The 20,588-nt window shown below is 36.6% G+C and overlaps 2 protein-coding genes across 2 annotated transcripts in view; one reads left to right on the top strand and one right to left on the bottom strand.

Moving 5' to 3' along the window:
- Nucleotides 1-11,416, bottom strand: part of LOC137393998 (double-stranded RNA-specific adenosine deaminase-like) — a 28,457-nt gene extending 17,041 nt beyond the window's left edge. The window contains exons 1-4 of the mRNA XM_068080713.1: nt 10,761-11,416; nt 7,108-7,248; nt 1,614-1,745; nt 635-858 (exon numbers count right to left, since the gene is read on the bottom strand). Coding sequence (XP_067936814.1) covers nt 635-858; nt 1,614-1,745; nt 7,108-7,248; nt 10,761-11,416 — 1,153 coding nt within the window. The remainder of the gene's footprint in view (nt 1-634; nt 859-1,613; nt 1,746-7,107; nt 7,249-10,760) is intronic.
- Nucleotides 11,417-16,760: 5,344 nt separating this feature from the next.
- Nucleotides 16,761-17,876, top strand: LOC137393996 (uncharacterized). The gene has a single exon (XM_068080712.1). It carries the CDS (start codon nt 16,761-16,763, stop codon nt 17,874-17,876), a length of 1,116 nt encoding a protein of 371 aa, XP_067936813.1.
- The last annotated feature ends 2,712 nt before the right edge of the window (nt 17,877-20,588 follow it).

The raw sequence follows: 20,588 nt of genomic DNA, 5'->3' as shown, positions 1-20,588 counted from the left end.
GGTGTATGTCAACGTCTATAGGTGTATGTCAACGTCTATAGGTGTATGTCAATGTTTATAGGTGTATGCCAATGTTTATAGGTGTATGTCAATGGTTATAGGTGTATATCAATGTTTATAGGTGTATGTCAACGTTTATAGGTGTATGTCAATGTCTATAGGTGTATGTCAATGTCTATAGGTGTATGTCAACGTTCATAGGTGTATGTCAACGTTTATAGGTGTATGTCAACGTCTATAGGTGTATATCAACGTTTATAGGTGTATGTCAACGTTTATAGGTGTATGTCAATGGTTATAGGTGTATGTCAACGTCTATAGGTGTATGTCAACGTCTATAGGTGTATGTCAATGTTTATAGGTGTATGCCAATGTTTATAGGTGTATGTCAATGGTTATAGGTGTATTTCAATGTTTATAGGTGTATGTCAATGTTTATGGGTGTATGTCAATGAATGAACTGCGGCTGTTCACAAGCAAGCAGATAATAACTGTTGAAACTTATAGAAGATGAAAGTTTATTATTATTTGCATTATTGTTATGTATCAAAACCTTTAGATATAGCCTAAGAAATACATACCAACACACCAATACACAATAAAAAAAGAAAACCCTCTTTATGGCCTAACATACCTTCCGTGTTGACAGTGGTTAGCCCTAGTGACGTGTCTGACAAAGGTAAGGGAGAATCTCTCATTTTGATAGAGTGAGTTTCTCTCGCAAGCTCGCCCTGGATCCTTGAGCTATCTTTTAGTTGCTGATACGCCAACTTGAACGCTTCAGTTTTTGTGAGCTTCTTGTTCTGCGCTTCCACTGGACCAAACCGTTGCTTTCCAAACACACAATACCCTTCAAACCTGACGATGAATAAAACAATAATTTTCCAGAATAAATCTTTTAAAAAGAATAGCAAACATTCAAATAAGTTTGACAGCCGCAATATTTCCCAACATATCGACGACCCAACAATATGGCCATAAACCGACGATGCCGTCGGTTTATGGCGCACATAGTCAATGAATAATCGCTGAGAGGACAACTTCGACATATGACAATATGTCGTGGATCAGCTGTGACTAAAGGCCGGTTCACACTATGTTGCCGTTTGTCAGCGTTTTCCTTTCAGCGTTCATCATCGATTATGTGGAATTGATGGCATCGACGAAGCAACTCGGACACGTCGGGAAAGTTCGCAGCTGTCAAACTTTCTCGATGCTTCGCTGAGCATCGACGATCATCTTTCAAATGTGAACCATTTCGGCGATGGTAGTTCGCGGTCGTAGATAGAGTGATTTATTTATATCCGTTTATAATAGTCGCTGTGGGAATAGTTTTTGATTATCGCATGTGAAAACAAAGAGATTTTTCGAGAAAATCTAAAAAGATAATTGTCACGGAGTATTTGCTGATGCAAACGCGGATCGGATTGTGATAGTGTGAACATGGTTATCATTGACGATCACCGAAGTATTGTGGCATCAACGCCGAGATACAGCGATATAGTGTGAACCAGCCTTAACCCAACTACCGTCTGATAGGAAACATGCGAGTGAAATAGCTAGTTAGTAAGGGAATGTGTGTTTATGTACCTGTAAAGAAGTATTTTACCTACCTACTAACAGGTGTGATAGACAGCTGTGTGCACTCAAAGTCTGGTGTGATACCCAGCTTGTTGCCGAGTTCCATCACACAACTTATCGGGTTTTTATTGTCATCACCATCCTTTTGTCCACTTGTTATGACACTGCAACAGGAAGACTCGTTATGACACTGCAACAGGAAGACTTGTTATAACACTGCAACAGGAAGACTTGTTATAACACTGCAACAGGAATACTTGTTATAACACTGCAACAGGAATACTTGTTATAACACTACAACAGGAAGACTTGTTATAACACTGTAACAGGATGTCTTGTTATGACACAGCAACAGGATGTCTTGTTATGACACTGCAACAAGAAGACTCGTTATGACACTGCAACAGGAAAACTCGTTATAACACTGCAAAAGGAAGACTCGTTATGGCACTACAACAGGAAGACTTGTTATGACACTGTAACAGGAAGACTTGTTATGACACTTTGACAGGAAGACTTGTTATGACACTTTGACAAGACTTGTTATGACACTACAACAGGAAGACTACTTGTTATGACACTACAACAGAAAGACTTGTTATGACATTACAACGGAAAGGCATCGCAGAGATGCAACACACACAGTAATTTGCTATCTATTTCTATGAACTGAAGAAATATAACCTACCGCAATCTAAACACTGTGGGAGTGTTAGAAGGTTTAAGCGTGCCAAATTGCTTTTGCTCGACCGATTCTGACGATGTAGGCAACGTACTAATGTCATCCTCGCGACAGCGTTTAGGCGATGAATGGGATGAATCATCTTCGTTCTTCGAAATACGCCTTTTTCTTTGGAACATTTTGAACTTGAAAACTTTTGCGAGACACAGTTGACGATAAATACAAACAACGAGTCCGTTTGATTAAGTTTATTCAACAGGTGAGCGCATGAAGCATTGCTACACCGACGCATGAGCTTCACATAAATCCCAAAGTTTGACTTACAATACACAGTCCCTATAGGTTGAATAAATAATAAGATTGAGAAACTAGCTACAGTCAACAACCTATGGAATGCGTATCAGGAGATTTACCAGTGTAAAAAGGGTAAATCCCCTGCGGGGTAAGTTTTATGACAAGGACATTTCTGCCACCACTATCAGACATTATCACTGCTATCATGTACGCCGAGTACAACAAAAGATAAGGGTTAGAACAATGGTAATGCCATTTTCATAGATAAAACAAAACCTTGCTGGCCTCAACTGCAGACAGTATTTGATTAAATATGATAACTTTAGTGCTTTAAAACATTATTGATGTCGGGTTTGAAGCAGACAAAAGTCATTTAAACTTTCGTCACGGTAATACTCTGCTATTTGTCAAGGACCAAAAATGGGTTGTGGAAGCTAAAATCATCCAGTTTCACAGACAGTTTTAGCTCATTTGCCATGGAATCTAGAAGAGTGACAAACAGGTTTTGTCCCTGTGCCTGATAATTAGCAGTGTATATTTTTAACGCTGCATCAGTGGGATCATTGGCAGTGTATGTATTCTAACGCTACATAGGTGGGATCATTGGCAGTGTATGTATTTTAACGCTACTTAGGTGGGATCATCGGCAGTCTATGTATTTTAACGCTACATAGGTGGAATCATTGGCAGTGTATGTATTTTAACGCTACATAGGTGGGATCATCGGCAGTGTATGTATTTTAACGCTACATAGGTGGGATCATTGGCAGTGTATGTATTTTAATGCTACATAAGTGGGATCATCGGCAGTGTATGTATTTTAACGCTACATAGGTGGGATCATTGGCAGTGTATGTATTTTAATGCTACATAGGTGGGATCATCGGCAGTGTATGTATTTTAACGCTACATAGGTGGGATCATCGGCAGTGTATGTATTTTAACGCTACATAGGTGGGATCATCGGCAGTGTATGTATTTTAATGCTACATAGGCGGGATCATCGGCAGTGTATGTATTTTAATGTACATGGGTGGGATCATCGGCAGTGTATGTATTTTAACGCTACATAGGTGGGATCATTGGCAGTGTATGTATTTTAATGCTACATAGGTGGGATCATCGGCAGTGTATGTATTTTAATGTACATAGGTGGGATCATCGGCAGTGTATGTATTTTAACGCTACATAGGTGGGATCATTGGCAGTGTATGTATTTTAATGCTACATAGGTGGGATCATTGGCAGTGTATGTATTTTAACGCTACATAGGTGGGATCATTGGCAGTGTATGTATTTTAATGCTACATAGGTGGGATCATTGGCAGTGTATGTATTTTAATGCTACATAGGTGGGATCATCGGCAGTGTATGTATTTTAACGCTACATAGGTGGGATCATTGGCAGTGTATGTATTTTAACGCTACATAGGTGGGATCATCGGCAGTGTATGTATTTTAACGCTACATAGGTGGGATCATTGGCAGTGTATGTATTTTAACGCTACATAGGTGGGATCATCACAGTGCATGTATTTTAATGCTACATAGGTGGGATCATTGGCAGTGTAAGTATTTTAATGCTACATAGGTGGGATCATTGGCAGTGTATGTATTTTAACGCTACATAGGTGGGATCATTGGCAGTGTATGTATTTTAATGCTACATAGGTGGGATCATTGGCAGTGTATGTATTTTAATGCTACATAGGTGGGATCATTGGCAGTGTATGTATTTTAATGCTACATAGGTGGGATCATTGGCAGTGTATGTATTTTAACGCTACATAGGTGGGATCATTGGCAGTGTATGTATTTTAATGCTACATAGGTGGGATCATTGGCAGTGTATGTATTTTAACGCTACATAGGTGGGATCATTGGCAGTGTATGTATTTTAATGCTACATAGGTGGGATCATTGGCAGTGTATGTATTTTAATGCTACATAGGTGGGATCATTGGCAGTGTATGTATTTTAACGCTACATAGGTGGGATCATTGGCAGTGTATGTATTTTAATGCTACATAGGTGGGATCATTGGCAGTGTATGTATTTTAACGCTACATAGGTGGGATCATTGGCAGTGTATGTATTTTAATGCTACATAGGTGGGATCATTGGCAGTGTATGTATTTTAACGCTACATAGGTGGGATCATTGGCAGTGTATGTATTTTAATGCTACATAGGTGGGATCATCGGCAGTGTATGTATTTTAATGCTACATAGGTGGGATCATCGGCAGTGTATGTATTTTAATGCTACATAGGTGGGATCATCGGCAGTGTATGTATTTTAATGCTACATAGGTGGGATCATTGGCAGTGTATGTATTTTAATGCTACATAGGTGGGATCATCGGCAGTGTATGTATTTTAATGCTACATAGGTGGGATCATCGGCAGTGTATGTATTTTAATGCTACATAGGTGGGATCATCGGCAGTGTATGTATTTTAATGCTACATAGGTGGGATCATCGGCAGTGTATGTATTTTAATGCTACATAGGTGGGATCATTGGCAGTGTATGTATTTTAACGCTACATAGGTGGGATCATTGGCAGTGTATGTATTTTAATGCTACATAGGTGGGATCATCGGCAGTGTATGTATTTTAATGCTACATAGGTGGGATCATCGGCAGTGTATGTATTTTAATGCTACATAGGTGGGATCATCGGCAGTGTATGTATTTTAATGCTACATAGGTGGGATCATTGGCAGTGTATGTATTTTAATGCTACATAGGTGGGATCATCGGCAGTGTATGTATTTTAATGCTACATAGGTGGGATCATCGGCAGTGTATGTATTTTAATGCTACATAGGTGGGATCATCGGCAGTGTATGTATTTTAATGCTACATAGGTGGGATCATCGGCAGTGTATGTATTTTAATGCTACATAGGTGGGATCATTGGCAGTCTATGTATTTTAACGCTACATAGGTGGGATCATTGGCAGTGTATGTATTTTAACGCTACATAGGTGGGATCATCACAGTGCATGCCACAGTGCAAAAACTTGAAAGTCTCGTAATCTTTATTATAATGAGAGACGTGTCTGTCCACAGACACGAGCTGTGGTTAAAGGTTGAGGTTAAAGGTTGAGGTTAAAGGTTGAGGTTAAAGGTTGAGGTTAAAGGTTGAGGTTAAAGGTTGAGGTTAAAGGTTGAGGTTAAAGGTTGAGGTTAAAGGTTGAGGTTAAAGGTTGAGGTTAAAGGTTGAGGTTAAAGGTTGAGGTTAAAGGTTGAGGTTAAAGGTTGAGGTTAAAGGTTGAGGTTAAAGGTTGAGGTTAAAGGTTGAGGTTAAAGGTTGCCATAAACACGATTCAAACTTGGACAATCAGCTTAGTAGATTGATACTCTAACGAATGCACCAATCAAGCACCTTCTGGCATTTTTGAATAATTGTGCATTTTCTGTCTGTTATCGGCACGCCGGATGATCTCTCACAGCATACTAGACTGCCAGGGTACTAGTTGATATATAACACCAAAAGTCAGTGTCAATATACATGTTTATATATATACTTATATAGCTATTTTGTAGAGAGAATAAGCAAAGCCATCCAAATAAGCATGTAATTCTCATATTAATTAAATTAACTTCATTTGTTTTAATAGTTACTAAATTTCTTGGCGTTATCAGTTTAATATAATTTTCTAAATTGCAAAATAACACTTTGCCTTTTTATTTGCATATATTCACCTAAGAGTACATTCAAGAGACATATTAACTGCATTGGAATGTTGCTTGGTAATATTGATACAAACTTATAGAATGGACTCGTGAAAAGTGGTTGTTTTCAGTTTGAGGTTAGCTAAAATTAGAAATTTTTAAGTTTATTAGCACAAAATGTTACAAATTAGTGAAAAAATGAGCCGCTATAAACCTTCTCACTTTTTATGTAATGCAATAATTATATAAGACGGTTTGTTATGATCATAAGCAGACGCAGTAAGTCTAAGCTCTTCGGCTCTTCTATAGAAATTTGGCAGTCAGAGAGAGCCCCTTAACTATCAATTATAGTAGTAAAAAGTGTCCTGCCTCACTAACATCTAGTAACCATATATAAGGCAGCTCCACAAAATATTGCATATAATGACCCGACGGTCCATCTGTATGGAATGAAAACTTCTTTAATGCGTAATGCTATGTCTAGTGCGGTAATGTCTACCAAGAATAGAGGCCAAGAATTGATTATGCAGAAATGTCGAATACTTTCTCTTTAAACTGTATCATAAAAATGGATAGAATTAATTTTAAGAGTACCAAAAAAAGTGGATGACATCTCCTTAACAGATACCAGAAGGAAAGTATATGGTATTTCTTTAAACGGTACCAGAAAGTAAGTGGCTGTTATTTCCTTAAAAAGTACCACAAGGAAAGTTGAAGGTATCTTCCTAAAGGGTACCACAAGAACAAAAAAACAATGAAAAGTGAAAAGAACCACAAAAGCATTATTGAATAATTGCACATTCTAACTAAATGTATATAACGTCTGCTTTGGGGCATATAAATCGACAAAGCTCATAGCGCTACTCACAATTCATTGGCCTTCGGACTGTCTAGTTGAGCTCTGTTAAGATGTGCAAGCACTTGTCTGAAAGCTTCACGCTTGCCTTTCTCTTTGCTTGCTGCACTAACAGTCGCCTCAACATCACCATATTGACATCTGCATTCAAACCTGCAGCACATACTATAAGTGTTTACAATATGAGCCGCTACTAACTTTTGTAGTGGCTCATATTGTATACAATATAGTTATTATTACATTATTATATATAATAATATATAATTATTATATATAATAAGTTGTTTCGAACAAAGTACAAACCTTATAAACTGTGGAAACACTTTTAACATATAAAAAGTAATTAATTCAATTTACTAAAATAACAGAAAGTGTAAAAATAGGGGACTTTCATATGGACATAATTAAAATGTCCATTTGCCCAAGCAGAGGTTCCATAGCAAGAAATACTGTTGTTTGAGATGTGATACTAGGCTGTACCAAATGTGGTTTCTCCAGAAGAGAAACTGCATGATCATTTATAATAAAGCGCATAACAAAGATGCACTAACGACTGTTTTTGCTATGATTTTCCAGAAGTTGTCAGTATGCTGATTGAGAATTTCAAAAAACCTATATTATTAATATCACATCATGAAGCTACTAACCCTTACAACACACATGTAACTGAAGACTCGAAATAATGATTTCCACTATCTCAGGTTGTAAAATAATTTGTATCAGCCGTCTCTAACATACATCTCATAACATTATTTTAGTACAACTATTACCAGTAGGATAAGCTTTTCTTAACTGTGAAAGATTATGTTTTATATCAACAAGCATTCTACCTCTCAGCTACTAGTATCACTGATGCTCATAACATTTAGCCAGAGGCAATGTTAAAGAGTGGACAACTTCACCTATTGCTTTACATTAAAATTAAAACACATCAAATGATATTAATTAAAGATGACCCTAAACAAAATTTAGACAATTTTATTAGGAAATACTTGCGTTTTTCGATTACTTGTGATTGTTGCTGATGTTGAAGGTATCTGACTGCCAGAATGTTTCTATGTTTTCTATTACTTGTGATTGTTGCTGATGTTGAAGGTATCTGACTGCCAGAATGTTTCTTCAAGATTAAAATTGACAAAACTTTATAGCAGTTAAAATGCTCGGAAGAAAAATGTGTGCTAAAATGACATTACTGGTTGCTATCATTGCTATAATGACATTACTGGTTGCTATCATTGCTATAATGGATATCGGCTATTGAATTTCGCAAAAATATATGCGAAATGACGTCACTAGTTGCGGTAGTTGATATCGTCTATTGTGTTCAAGTGGAAGCATTACAAATCTTGTTTCTGTCAGTCTCTTTGCACCTATAGACATCATAATCACACATTAGCTTGATCAGAGCATTTGAACATCGATCAAGTTTTGCTGATTTTAATCTTGAAACATCGTCACAGTCCGATCACCTCAAACATAACAATCAATCGCGAATGATAGAAAAATACTGATACTTTCTGATAAAAAATAATCAAATTTTGTGTAAGTTCATCTTTGTGAAAAACCGTTGGAGCAGCAACCAAACTCATTGTAGGAAGACTTGACAAAATGAGAAAAAGTAGAAAACTTATTATCCACACCACAAGAAGGAACTAATCTGTAATATACAGGTTTAGAACAGTCCCAAGTGACTCAAATTGTATATATATATATTAACAGCGAGAACATTTCAGTTACAGATATGCAAGATATGCATCAGCGTGCATGAGTCATAGCTAATGTCAGGAAGTTGCCATTTAGAAAGAATAGCTGAACAGAAATACTGATACCCGTACCAGAGGGATTATTTGTACATGTTGCAGCATAACGTTGCTCCAGCATGGAGGTTGAACAAGATACTGTATAGTATATTGGTTAAAAGTAAAGACCAAAGCAAGCTGTAATAAACCCTGAATCAAATCAAAAGATAAAAATTGACATGTTTGCATCCTACCATCAGATTTGTATATATAGGCAATCCTCATTAGCTTCCAATGATACAGACTGGGCCATGTTCGAACAATTAAAATAGAGTACAGCCTACATTACAACCTATATTGTCTCGCACACATACTCATAGGCTACAATATAATAAATCTGTATATAAATCTGTCCATTAGTCTGTCATTCGTGTGTCCAATTATAGCAATAAAGTTATAGAGATAAAAACTCCAGTTCACACTGGATTTGAACGCAGAACCTCAAGGCCTGCAGACAAACATACTAAATCACTAGACTACGTATCCAGCTGGCTGTAGCAATGAATAATTGTGAACATACTTATGCACCCGCTAATCTTTAATGCCGAGTGGTTAAAATACTCACGCTTCAGCTAGCACACTTGAAGATCATGACCCAATCTTTATTCCTAACACTGGCTTAAGTTATAATAACAGGTCTCATTATAGTTCTAGCTTAAGGTACATTCATTGGGTAAAGAAACTTGACAAATAAAATTTTTTTCAATATCTTATTACCCGTGCAACGCCGAGAATTCACCTAGTATGCATATACAATATACATGAGTAAATATGAAAAGTGAATAAAAAGAATATATATTTCACAACTTTTGCTCTCTTTCTATTCCGATTTTTTGGCGCAACAAATGGTGGTTTTGTTTTCAAAGAGATGTTTTATAACTTCAAGAGCCGTTTGAAAATAAAAAATATCACTGCAAGTAAAGGTACTTCTGTAAGTAAAGGTACCACTCTAAGTAGAAGTACCACTGTAAGTAAAGGTACCACTGTAAGTTGAGGTACCTCTGTAAGTAGAGGAACTTCTGTAAGTAGAGGTACCTCTGTAAGTAGAGGTACCTCTGTAAGTAGAGGTACCACTGTAAGTAGAGGTACCTCTGTAAGTAGAGGTACCTCTGTAAGTAGAGGTACCACTGTAAGTAGAGGTTCCACTGTAAGTAGAGGTACCTCTGTAAGTAGAGGTACCTCTGTAAGTAGAGGTACCACTCTAAGTAGAGGTACCTCTGTAAGTAGATGTACCTCTGTAAGTAGAAGTACCTCTGTAAGTAGAGGTACCACTGTAAGTAGAGGTACCTTTGTAAGTAGAGGTACTGCTGTTTATCAATTATTGGATGAAACTCTCTTAGTTTATTTATAAAGAAATGGTTTTGCTGTAACTTTGTGTATAAAAATTTTTGGTAGTAGATCAAATGGAAAATTAGGCCTAATTAGTGTTTGCTACAATCACAGAGGTACATCCACATATGTAGCATTTCGATAAAAAATAATTGTGAAAAGGTCAAAAAATTTGCAATTAATTGATTAGAATAAATGATAATTAGTTGAATAATGAGAGCATATGTTGCACGATAAATGTGGTGGGATTATTTCAAGTGCTCACAGTTGTCTATGGAAACCCGTGCTGTCTATTTTCACTTATCTATGGAAGTCTATCAGAGCTACAAATAAAGTCAGACATGAAGGTGGCTACACAAAACATGCCAAAACTATTACAAACATTCACTCACAATTCACAATTCACAATCGATATCAAATATATCATATGATCGGTTATACCGTAAAAGTTTTACCACATGCAACCTAACACAGCACTAGTATGCACTTCACTACACAATTAGTGTAGTGAGATCATCAGGGCATCAATACACTCACGTTGGCTGATGTGATGGCCCACGCTGCGACAAAACTTGAAACATGGGTCGCCTGCCTTCCTTCTGACCTCGCTCATGCAAGATGCTGATAGCATTCTGTCCTTCACACGAAGACGAAGGGGATGGAGTGGCTCGGCTATCTTTGGCGTCTAAATCATTGCGAGATTCTTCAAGTTTGAGTGAAGCCAATGCAACATTTAAGTCTAGAGAGGAAGGATTTATCTGATTAGAAGATGCTAGAAAGGGAGTGGGTTGTAATTGGACTGCAGCGCTTGATGAGGTAACAGTTTCTTTATTAGAACTATCCCGGGTTTGGGCGGGTAATGCTTTCGTCCGGTAGCCACTACTTTGGCCCCTTCCTAATGCTTCCAATTTATTAATATTGTCATTTAAAACATAAGCTTTATGCCGTGCTTGTAGTTCATCAATTGTTTTTTGGTCAAACGCTTTCATGGTTTTGCGGTCTGTATTTAAAACAGGCTGTTCCACCCCGGTCGGACTGTAGCCATTGCCTTGCCAAGCCATGCTTGCTGGAATACTCTGTTTGTCCATTCCAGCCTTAGCAAGACTAGATCCTGTGATGCTGGTTCGAGGTAGGCGGGGCTGCATAGGCTTTATCTCATTTGGCTTACAAGAAGTAAAAAGGGATGGATCCATACCAGCTGTAGAGCTCGCTTCCACCACGGTCTCAGGAACATTTCTGTCACTGTACTTCACAAACGTTCTGTTGACAGCCTTAAGCAATTTTAATCCCTCTAAAGCTAATACTGCAGCCTCTTTTTTCGCCTCCTGTTTTTTGGAGCCAAATACAGCAGGGAAGGCACGAGAGCCAACTTTGTACCGGCACAAAAACCTGTTAAGAAGAATAGTCATACACCGATTTCAACGGACTTAAATCACAATTACTATACAACTGAAAGGAAACTTGAACTTTCAAGTACGATAGAGACAGCTGAAACAGAGCTGTTGATTTGTTTTTAAAGCACATAGTAAAATTTCCAATAAATTCTACAAAAAAGAAGGAAAAATGACTGATATTATCATCTGTTGCCATTTCACGTGACATTCCATACCACTAAAATTCTGAAGCACTATTACAAGCAGCTGCAGTACACAAATGGCAAGATATGACAGCAAGTAGATTTTCTGCCCAGACGATTAGGTTTACCTTGGTTTATGACTTTCTCCCAAAGCACAAACCACCTGAAATTCAACCGCTCTGGAGTGTCGTTGTCCATGCTCCATTAAAACACTGACCGGGTTCTTCTCATAAGCCATCGTAACAGCGCAGCTATAAGCGATCAGATGACAGGCCTATGAAACAAATACATTTAATAGGTTTTATAGTTAACGGGAAAACTCTCTAACGTAATGCTCAACTCTTTCAGACCTTGTCCCGGAATATCCGGGAATGTTTTTATCTTCTTGACTGAATCCTGAATTATTGGGAAGCGACTTTTATAGAATTTGTGCAACAGCCATTTGCTATATCGTCATTCTGTTGCAATATTCTACAAGTTCACATTCTAAGCTTTTAAATGAGTACCAGTTTGCTATAGGTTAGATCTCGCAAAACAGACCAATAAAGCTTTTTCTTTTAAATTGTAAAAAAATCCACCTTTACGCAAAATTTGAGGATCGCTTTTTCAGCGTTATAATTGCAATTTTAATATCATATTCCAACTCTATAAATTTATCACCTTACCACTACCTTTAAATAAGCCTCTAGAGCGGATGTGATTATAAGATTTACTTACATTTAAGTAAAAGACTTTGAATAAAGGCTGCGCAAGATGTATCAAATAATAACGATAGTTGCTACCATCTGACAGCTGTTATAGTAGTTTTTTGCGAGTTGAGTAAACTTTGATGTAGTATGAATTTATTTTCAAGCAGCCTTACTACTTGCTGATAAAATTGGGCATATTGACAATAATAATTACTCAATTGCAGCTGAATACAGTCAGAAGTTGGCCAACCATGTTTTACATAACCATAATTATTTCAGCTAGTAGTGCATGGATTTTTATAATTTTTTTACTTATCATTCTAACAAATGTGGCTGCAACTTAAACTTATAGTTTGCTAAGTTGAGTTTGTTTTTTTATGCTTAAAGGCAAATACTTTTTGAAATTGCTTGGTGATTTGAAGAAATTTTTTAATTTTGCCCATAAAAAGTTTCCTTACTTGTACATAGCTACATTATTTTAGTATAGAAATGTAGCATGAGATCTCTTCTTCCTCAATAGAAATGTATATTGAGGACTCAATAAAAACAGAATCAGGATAAAATTAATAGAAAAGGAGATACAGACAATTTAGAAACACAGAGTTTATCAGTTGTGAGCAGCCAATTGAATAATTAGGTCTAGATGTCGCAAAAGAATTATTTAATTGGTCCTGAAAGGGTTAAAGATAAACTTACACAAAATTTTAATAGATTTTTTCAGAAAGTGCTGTTATTTTTTATCGTTTGTGATTGTTCTTGATGTTTGAGGCATTGATACATTACGGTTTGAGATACATTATGGTTTGAGATACATTATGGTTTGAGATACATTATGGTTTGAGATACATTATGGTTTGAGATACATTATAGTTTGAGATACATTATGGTTTGAGATACATTATGGTTTGCGATACATTATGGTTTGAGATACATTATAGTTTGAGATACATTATGATTTGAGATACATTATGGTTTGAGATACATTATGGTTTGAGATACATTATGATTTGAGATACATTATGGTTTGAGATACATTATGGTTTGCGATACATTATGGTTTGAGATACATTATGGTTTGAGATACATTATGGTTTGAGATACATTATGGTTTGCGATACATTATGGTTTGAGATACATTATGGTTTGAGATACATTATAGTTTGAGATACATTATGGTTTGAGATACATTATGGTTTGAGATACATTATAGTTTGAGATACATTATGATTTGAGATACATTATGATTTGAGATACATTATGGTTTGAGATACATTATGGTTTGAGATTTAATAAGTTGGTAAAAACTTATTTGCTGGAGAAGTGCTAACACAAACATGGTGGCATGAGACAGTAACAGTACTCGGTTAAAGATGAAATTACAAAAACCCTAGTAGATTTCATCAGAAGATATCGGTACCTTTTTATCATTTGCGATTATTTTTGATGTTTGAGGTGATCTGACTGTCAAGATGTTTCAAGATTCATATTGACAAAACTTGATGGCAGCTAAAATACTCAGAAAAAAATGTGTTCAAACTGACGTCACTAGTTGCTATAGTTGATATCAGCTATTGTGTTCAAGTTGCAGCATTAGGTGTCTCTATTCTCTGTCTCTTTGCAACTATAGATGTCATAATCGCTTGATCTGAGCAATTTAACTGCGATTAAGTTTTGTCGATTTTAATCCTGACACATCCTGGTGGTCAGACCACCTTAAAGCACATAAAATTACATAATTTTTTTATTATATATTTCAATACATCAGAGTCTTGGCTTTCGAATGAGGCTATATTCAATAAACAAAGAATAATAGAACTATGAAAAACGGGGTGTCAAAAGTACGTCCTGCAAAAAAACACTTGGTTTAGGTACTGAAAATGTGACGACCTAATTCTCATTTAGCCTTAGGTCGTCGATCTCTTTCGCTGCCATTGAGGCTGCGTTTTTCTGCGAAAATCGGTGCTGTTAAACCCGAAGAGCGCTAATAACAAACTAAGATTCTAGATAATCAACAATGCCCGCGATCGTGCTAACGCCCGCCCGACCAATACAAACCACAGGTGTCCTTTAGCGGGGATATTGCCTAAGCCGAGACCGGGCCGTAGTCTACACACACAAAAAAACAACAAAGGTCCACATAGTTATGAGCAAAAACAAAAGTATCCACCCAAATATCTCACCAATCCGCTGAGCAGCACACACAAAAACTAAACCAATCGACAGAGCCACCCATCATGTCAAAATATTCCAAGTTTCATGTCAGGTCTTGCACAACTCACCTTATGGTTTGTCAAAACTTGTCCCAAAGTCTCTATTAATTTGAGACTGTCCATCCAACATCTGTTTTAGAAATGGTCGCCGCTAGCCTAACCTAACTTCCTGATTCAACATCTTAGTAACTATCGGGGCAATGCTGAGTGCTTCCGATCTTTTTGAGTCTCTCTTAAGCATGCAAGAACCAATCAAAATCGGGTTAACACTATTGTAAACAAAATTTAAGAGGGACTCAAAAGGATCGGGAGCACTCAGCAATGCCCCGATAGTTACTAAGATGTTGAATCAGGACGTTAGGCTAGGCTAGCGGCGACCATTTCTAAAACAGATATTGAACAGTCTCAAATTAATTGGGACTTTGGGACAAGTTTTGATAAACCATAAGGTGAGTTGTGCAAGACATGACTTGAAACTTGGAATATTTTGACATGATGGGTGGCTCTGTCGATTGGTTTAGTTTTTGTGTGTGCTGCTCAATGGATTGGTGAGATATTTGGGTGGATACTTTTGTGTTTGCTCATAACTACGTGGACTTTTGTTGTTTTTTGTGTGTGTAGACTACGGCCCGGTCTCGGCTTCAGCAATATCCCCGCTAAAGGACACCTGTGATACAAACACATGTTCTGGGTTAATTAATTATGCTTCAATAAATGTATTGTCGTTGATAAAGGTAATGAAATCACATCGATTAAATTATGACCTGCGGTTGCGTGGCCCTAGGACTAAACATCAATCGCACTTTCGCGAGATCACGCAATGCTTGAAATTAATTAGTCTCAGTCGTCACCTGCAACATCACATTAAAAATAAAGAGCTAGTGCATAATATCATCGGGAAAATATAGCATGGTTCTTGGAGTCTGAGGTACTTATCATAGAAATAATATGTACATGGATAACTAATGATTCTGATTCCTGTCATCTTCATTCGTTCTCTGAGTTGTCCTACCTTCGCCTGCCACTAGCGTCATTATCGTGGTAGATAAATAAGCAGTAAGAGCACACAACAACAAAAATGAGAATAGTGACGTCACAATTTTCGAGACTACGCCAGTAAACTCTTTCGCGGTAGAGCTCTGGGGAAATCCTATAAACACCAACCAATGTCTGTCTCACCATGGCAAACAATAGCTCATTCGAAAGCCAAGACTCTGATGTATTGAAATACACAATAAAAAAATGATGTAATTTATGTGCTTTAAACATCAAAAAACAATCCCCAGTGATAGGAAAATACCAATAATTTTTGATAGAATATACTCAAATTTTGTGCAAGTTCATTTTTGAAAAGAAAAACTATAAAGCAGGTTATAGAATATGCATGTAATAGACCCAGTCTGTTGCAAATAGTGGTTCACATTAACGCTGCCTTCCACGCCATCCACCCAAAGCTTGGAGAACATACACTCAGTTTTTATGTGAATTATTTGCAAGTTAACCAAGATCAGGGATAATGCTCGCAAAACACATTGGAAACTTGCCATGCGCATAACTAAAGATTTAGAAATGGTACCTAATCATATAAACAGCTGGTACTTACTGACTACGCAGGTAACAACTTCAGAGAGAGTAAAGACAACTCCTGCATAAGTTATGAATAATTGAAATAACTCGGACCTAAAAAAATTTACAAAAACATATATGAATCTATTAATAGAAGTCAGTGTCATAAAATGACAAATACATGTTTCGCTACAGCAACTTCAAAAACTTGGAGAAAAGTTTGGCTTATCAGTCTCGAACTCACTAGGACAATCAGAACTACGGCCAAACCTTGATCTACCTTAAATATAAAATTTGATCAAATATGTAACCCAACATTGAAAATAAATTTCAAGACACTACGTTTAGAGTTACCTGAAACATGAACAAAACTTCTACAAAAAAAAAGATTATCGAAAAGAACATGATTCATGAATAAAGAATATAGTATGAAAAGAGTGATGATGGAGCGGCTGCCAGTGAGTCTCCTAAACCTACATACCGCCCATCTACTGTAATGTCTCCTATACCTACATATCACCCATCTCCTGTAATATCTCCTATACCTACATACCACCCATCTCCTGTAATGTCTCCTATAACTACATACCACCCATCTCCTGTAATGTCTCCTATACCTACATACCACCCATCTCCTGTAATGTCTCCTATACCTACATACCACCCATCTCCTGTAATGTCTCCTATACCTACATACCACCCATCTCCTGTAATGTCTCCTATACCTACATACCACCCATCTCCTGTAATGTCTCCTATACCTACATACCACCCATCTACTGTAATATCTCCTATACCTACATACCACCCATCTCCTGTAATGTCTCCTATACCTACATACCACCCATCTCCTGTAATGTCTCCTATACCTACATACCACCCATCTCCTGTAATGTCTTCTATACCTACATACCACCCATCTCCTGTAATGTCTCCTATACCTACATACCACCCATCTCCTGTAATGTCCCCTATACCTACATACCACCCATCTCCTGTAATGTCTCTTATACCTACATACCACCCATCTCCTGTAATGTCTCCTATACCTACATATCACCCATCTCCTGTAATATCTCCTATACCTACATACCACCCATCTCCTGTAATGTCTCCTATACCTACATACCACCCATCTCCTGTAATGTCTCCTATACCTACATACCACCCATCTCCTGTAATGTCTCCTATACCTACATACCACCCATCTCCTGTAATGTCTCCTATACCTACATACCACCCATCTCCTGTAATGTCTCCTATACCTACATACCACCCATCTCCTGTAATATCTCCTATACCTACATACCACCCATCTCCTGTAATGTCTCCTATACCTACATACCACCCATCTCCTGTAATGTCTCCTATACCTACATACCACCCATCTCCTGTAATGTCTTCTATACCTACATACCACCCATCTCCTGTAATGTCTCCTATACCTACATACCACCCATCTCCTGTAATGTCCCCTATACCTACATACCACCCATCTCCTGTAATGTCTCTTATACCTACATACCACCCATCTCCTGTAATGTCTCCTATACCTACATACCACCCATCTACTGTAATATATCCTATACCTACATACCCCCATCTCCTGTAATGTCCCCTAAACCTACATACCACCCATCTCATGTAATATCTTCTATACCTACATATCACCCATCTCCTGTAATATCTCCTATACCTACATACCACCCATCTCCTGTAATGTCTCCTAAACCTACATACCACCCATCTCCTGTAATGTTTCCTATACCTACATACCACCCATCTCCTGTAATGTCTCCTATACCTACATACCACCCATCTCCTGTAATGTCTCCTATACCTACATTTCACCCATCTCCTGTAATGTCTTCTATACCTACATACCACCCATCTCCTGTAATGTCTTCTATACCTACATACCACCCATCTACTGTAATATATCCTATACCTACATACCCCCATCTCCTGTAATGTCTCCTATACATACATACCACCCATCTCACGAAATGTCTCCTATACCTACATACCACCCATCTCCTGTAATATCTCCTATACCTACATTTCACCCATCTCCTGTAATATCTCCTATACCTACATACCACCCATCTTCTGTAATATCTCCTATACCTACATACCACCCATCTCCTGTAATGTCTCTTATACCTACATACCACCCATCTCCTGTAATGTCTACTATACCTACATATCACCCATCTACTGTAATGTCTCCTATACCTACATACCACTCATCTCCTATATTGTCACCTATACCTACATACCACCCATCTCCTGTAATATCTCCTATACCTACATACCACCCATCTCCTGTAATGTCAAAGCCACACCTCAATTCAACTAGTTTTACCATGACTATAAATACCTTTCTCCGTTGATGATTGTGGTATTAGTCTGGTTTCCGAAACATAATTTAATTTTTTGCTTCAGTTTCTGCATAATTTCAAATAAAGTATGATTTAATGGTATATATTATTAACATATATAATTTACCTGAAGTGTTTTTCATTAAGATTTTCAGTTCTAAAAAGAATTAAACGAGGTACCATGTACATGTATTCTTATCAAATATTTAGTCCACAGGCTGATTTTAACATATGAAGAAAATGTAAGAAAGGATTAACTTTGTATGTCAAGAACTGTAATTATATTATTAAACAGAATGAAAGATTCACTGGTAAAATTACTATTTGAGAACAAAAAGACTAATATCTGGTGCTGATGTATAAGCAGTTCATGCATACAAAACCATCAAAAATATAAAACTTGTAAATGAACTAATCAAACAATTTTACAAACAAAATATATTGTTAGATATACTGTATATCAGTTAGCCACTAATCTTAACTCGCTACGGGCAATTTCATTATCGAAATATGCGGCCTTTTAAAAGTTTGCTAAACCTTGAAACTTATTCCAAAAAAGCTAAGTGCTTCGTATTCATAAATATACATCAAATATCACAAGTAAATGGTTGTACTTTTAGCAGGTTTGCTTGAATTAAATTCAAGTTCATCATACTTGTGGATAGATCAAAATTTATAGGTAACCATATCCTTGATAATAGTAACTTTTGTTAGCATTTTAACATTATATGTAAGATTTCTCCAGTCCAAACATTTTTTTCTGAATCCCAAAAAAATCTTAAAAATTATATATGTAACACGTGAAGACAGAAAAAAAAATCGGTTTTGTTCATAATTGGCACTTAAAAACCTTAAACAATAATTCACAAAACATTTGACTGATTAGCTAAGTAATATTGACCTCTGAAAAGTAAAAACGAGTACCTTTGTGCCAAAAAAGATCGTTATAGTTATACCAAACTTCCTAAATCAAAATTGACTTGCAATTTATTTGAAATGATGAGACAAATTACAAGAGTGTAACTTAAACCTTTGTAAGACAGATGCAAAAGGAAAAATATGTCTGCCACGTGTAATGTAGACCAGTTTTGAATGTCAAAATCAATTGGATGCTGCATTATTTTCCTATCGATAGAATGTCAAAATGATCTTGTAATTGAGGTTACTTTTTTAATTCAACATAACAATAAAAATAAAACTCAAGAATCACTCACAACATAGGCCTACATAAGCTGTCTGGATTTTCACTAGCGTATTTTAGCAAAACACATGCATTCTCTCCTATACATTTGTTGCATTCTAGCAAAGATGTTTACTCTAAAATCCCTATTTGAAAGGAATTTTAGGTAAAAATTCAAGTATACTATTTTACATCTCAGCTTTATAATTAAAGAATTGTTTAGTTATGTAGATTTTTAGTAAAGAGGATTATAAAACAAAAGTTTCAAGCTGTATTTAAAATATCCATGAAATGCTGAAATTTTTTTTGTAGTTTCATTTTTGACCGTACACAATTAAAACAAAAGACAAAATCCAGTTCTATAGAAAATGTGTTTCGTGCCAGTGTTTATATGGACATGCAGGCGCTTTAGGCTACTCTTTTCCGAGCAGTTTAGCTTTCTTTGACCTTCGCCAATATTTGGAGAAATGTACTGTTGTGATGAAATTAAAATGATCAATGTACATTTAATGTAAAGCATGTATGACGACAAAGAATCTACTTTTAGAATCTACATGTGCGAATGTCAAAGCTAAAATCTAAGCAATATCGATTTCATCAAATTCGTACCAACCAAAGCTTTACTAAATACGAGAATTAAAGGCGAGCAATAGTAAAAGCACTAGTGATAAATAAAATAGCAAACAACAAATCAAAAGGAAACTCAAACAAGCATATATTATGTTATTTTTACTACGTTATCACGCAAGGTTTATGATTTTAC

The sequence above is a fragment of the Watersipora subatra genome, chromosome 4, assembly GCF_963576615.1.
Source record: "Watersipora subatra chromosome 4, tzWatSuba1.1, whole genome shotgun sequence".
NCBI classification, from domain to species: domain Eukaryota; kingdom Metazoa; phylum Bryozoa; class Gymnolaemata; order Cheilostomatida; family Watersiporidae; genus Watersipora; species Watersipora subatra.
This window is presented reverse-complemented; position numbering and strand designations above follow the sequence as displayed.

Bases quoted from the DNA above. Each gene is read 5' to 3' on its own strand.
- LOC137393996 (XM_068080712.1), top strand. From the start codon at position 16,761: ATGTCTCCTATACCTACATATCACCCATCTCCTGTAATATCTCCTATA.